We start from the raw sequence: 3,076 nt of genomic DNA, 5'->3' as shown, positions 1-3,076 counted from the left end.
TCCGCTGTATTAAAGGCCCACAGATACGTGTGCATTTTTGGGGGACTTTACGTCCAGAGTGCTCCCCGGCGTCCGTGCGTAAAGCTGTACAGTAAATTGGTTGCACGGTATAGTCACCTCTCTGGATTGAAGTCAGGTTTTAACTGGAAAAGAGGTTGAAGGTCCATGTTTGTTGCGATTCATTACATTAAATGGAATCGGGAAGGGATCCTGGGTATTACCCCCCCTCCACACACACCACACACACACACACACACACCCCTTTCCTTATTTTTCTTCTTTTTTTTCTACTACTACCTCCCGCTCTTTGTTTATGTTGTAATGTACATATTTTTTCGTGAAGGTATTATAATAGCCGCTCTCCGTGCTGATTGGGCGCTCAGGTTGGTGAGTGAACGCCCTGCAGATTATGTCAGATTGCGTGCAGAAACCAAACCAGCCCAGCCTTTGAACTTCACCGCTTTTGGCTCGTATTCACGCTCTTCCGCTCATTTCCAAGCCAGGTGCTTGACGACAAACCTCAGAGAGAGAGAGAGCGCGCGTGTGTGGCAGAAAAAAAACCACCTAATACTTTTACGACTCCAGCAAACTGACTGCGGAACATCGCTTTCACCTTTGTGGATTTTTTTTACGTGTGTGCGTCTCGCATGTGTTTTTTCCCGTATTGCCTGGCGCAGGTCTAACAGAGTTGTTACTGGACTTAAACGAAGGCGCACCAGTGTTTAAACTCGGGGAAAACGCACCGGGCGCTGGATTTTTCTTTTCTTTTCTTTTGCTTTTGTTTTCCAGAATCTGAAGATCCCAGGCGGGGCATGACTGGTATCGGGCATCTAGACAGGTGAATAGGTTGCCTTCTTTCCGATCAGAACTTTTCCTCGTCATTAAAATTGGGGATAAAAGTATAGTCTTAAGATGTCAAAGCCTGCTGATCATATCAAGAGACCCATGAACGCGTTCATGGTTTGGTCCCGGGGCCAGAGGAGGAAAATGGCACAGGATAATCCCAAAATGCACAACTCGGAGATCAGCAAAAGACTGGGCGCTGAGTGGAAGCTGCTGTCAGAGTCTGAGAAGAGACCTTACATCGATGAGGCCAAGAGGCTGCGGGCTCAGCACATGAAGGAGCACCCCGACTACAAGTACAGACCCAGGCGCAAACCCAAAAACCTGCTCAAGAAGGACCGGTACGTTTTTCCGCTGCCTTACCTCGGGGACACCGATCACTTGAAGGGACTTCCTGTGTCGGCCGCGGACTCTCTTTTGGGCTCTTCAGAGAAAGCCAGAGCGTTTCTGCCGCCGACATCCGCCCCATACTCCTTCCTCGACCCGAGTCAGTTCAGCTCCAGCGCCATCCAGAAGATGACCGAGATGCCCCACACGTTGAGCACCAGCACTTTGCCGTACGCATCCTCACTGGGATACCAAAACGGCGCGTTCGGCACCCTTGGGTGCCCCAGTCAGCACACCCACACCCACCCGTCGCCCACAAACCCGGGCTATGTCGTCCCGTGTAACTGCACAGCCTGGTCAACGTCAAGTTTACAGCCCCCGGTGGCCTACATACTTTTTCCAGGTATGACCAAGACTGGGATAGACCCATATTCATCCGCACATGCCACTGCCATGTAACCCTCAAGACTCATTTGCTCTTTATAATTCACTTGAATACTGAAATGCATGTAAATATATTATGGACAGCGCGCCCTATTAAAAAGGCATGAACAGTGTTAACTGCCTTGGACTTGTTATGGCACAAAAAAGAGGAAAAAACAAACTTTTGCAGAAATCCACCAAGTTCCTGCCTGTGCAAAGGAGCTGGAGTTTGGTGTAAAGGACGGAGCCCTGTGAACTGTAAGAAATGTAAATGTTATAACGTTTATGGCAACCAGAAAAGGAGGCCTTTAACTTTATTTATTGTGTACATTTCAATGCTGATATGCTGATTTGTGTTGATTATTGATAGGCTTCACTTTTATTTTGAAAAATTGGCTTGCACAATTAGCGTTCATATTTCCTGTATCAGCCTAAGGAGTCCACATTTTTGGCAATTTTATGACGATGCTCTGGACATAGGGTCAAAATCAGGACATGTAGGCTGGATTACATACGGGTTATATTGTTATATTTATCACAAAAAAAGAGGAAAGAAAAAAGAAAACTGGCACATAAAACTATACGGTCTATTTAAGAAGACACAAATGAGGAAAAAAAAAATCATTTACATCCAGATGTTTCATTTTGCATTTTTACCTGTGGTTCAGTGCTAATATAGTCACACGCGTCATTTTAGTTTGTTTTTTGTTTTTTAAGGATAACTTCTATTTGAATTCAAGGAGTTCTATGTGTATTTTCTATCTAAGATGGTAATTTAAAACCTGTCATGTTATGGGAAGGATAATGTATCTAGAAGGTTGATACCTCCTGCTCTTTGTTCAAGTGCCGAGCAAAGACATTTTCAATAAAGACAATCTGTCTTCAACCAGATCAATTTCCTGTATTTGTAGGTTATTGAGACCACAGAGATAGCGTTATAATGTGCACGTGCTGCGGGGGCGTTTAAACCGCCAAAATAAAAGTTCGATTAAATAGATATAAAAGGTTTAATGATCACAAACTAATAATTATTTTAAAATTTAAATTAAAATAAATATACAAAATTGAAGTTATAAATTAACAAAATACTTTAATCTTTTTAAAGATTAAAAAAAATACACCCGAGCTAATCAATACTGTTGATAGTCTGCACATTAGAACAATAACATCAAATCAATTCTCTTTTCCCTCATCGATTCCCTCTCCCGTGTGCGGTAGTTAAAGCTGTCAGTTCCCGGCCCTTTGATCATTCCACAAAGCTTTATTCCTTAACTGCTTCTTTTTCTTTCTTTCTTTCTTTCTTTCTTTCTTTCTTCTTCTTTTTTTAATTTTTATTATGATGATTGCTCTGCTTCGTGTTGCAGAAGCAGGGTTCAGGCATGTTCAGCGGTGCAGCATGATGAAGGTGTGTTTGTGACACCGGGATGAACCGGTTTTTGATGTTTGACAGTTCAGGAGAGGCCTCCCTGGAGGGATTCCGCCC

At 43.5% G+C, this 3,076-nt stretch overlaps 1 protein-coding gene across 1 annotated transcript; it reads left to right on the top strand.

The window, feature by feature from the left end:
* Window positions 1–386: 386 nt before the first annotated feature.
* On the top strand, window positions 387–2,484 carry sox14 (SRY-box transcription factor 14). The gene has a single exon (XM_005919784.3). It carries the CDS (start codon window positions 913–915, stop codon window positions 1,627–1,629), a length of 717 nt encoding a protein of 238 aa, XP_005919846.1. The 5' UTR covers window positions 387–912; the 3' UTR covers window positions 1,630–2,484.
* The last annotated feature ends 592 nt before the right edge of the window (window positions 2,485–3,076 follow it).

This window comes from Haplochromis burtoni, unplaced genomic scaffold, assembly GCF_018398535.1.
Source record: "Haplochromis burtoni strain Fernald_Lab_line unplaced genomic scaffold, NCSU_Asbu1 Contig_13, whole genome shotgun sequence".
Lineage (NCBI taxonomy): Eukaryota > Metazoa > Chordata > Actinopteri > Cichliformes > Cichlidae > Haplochromis > Haplochromis burtoni.
This window is presented reverse-complemented; position numbering and strand designations above follow the sequence as displayed.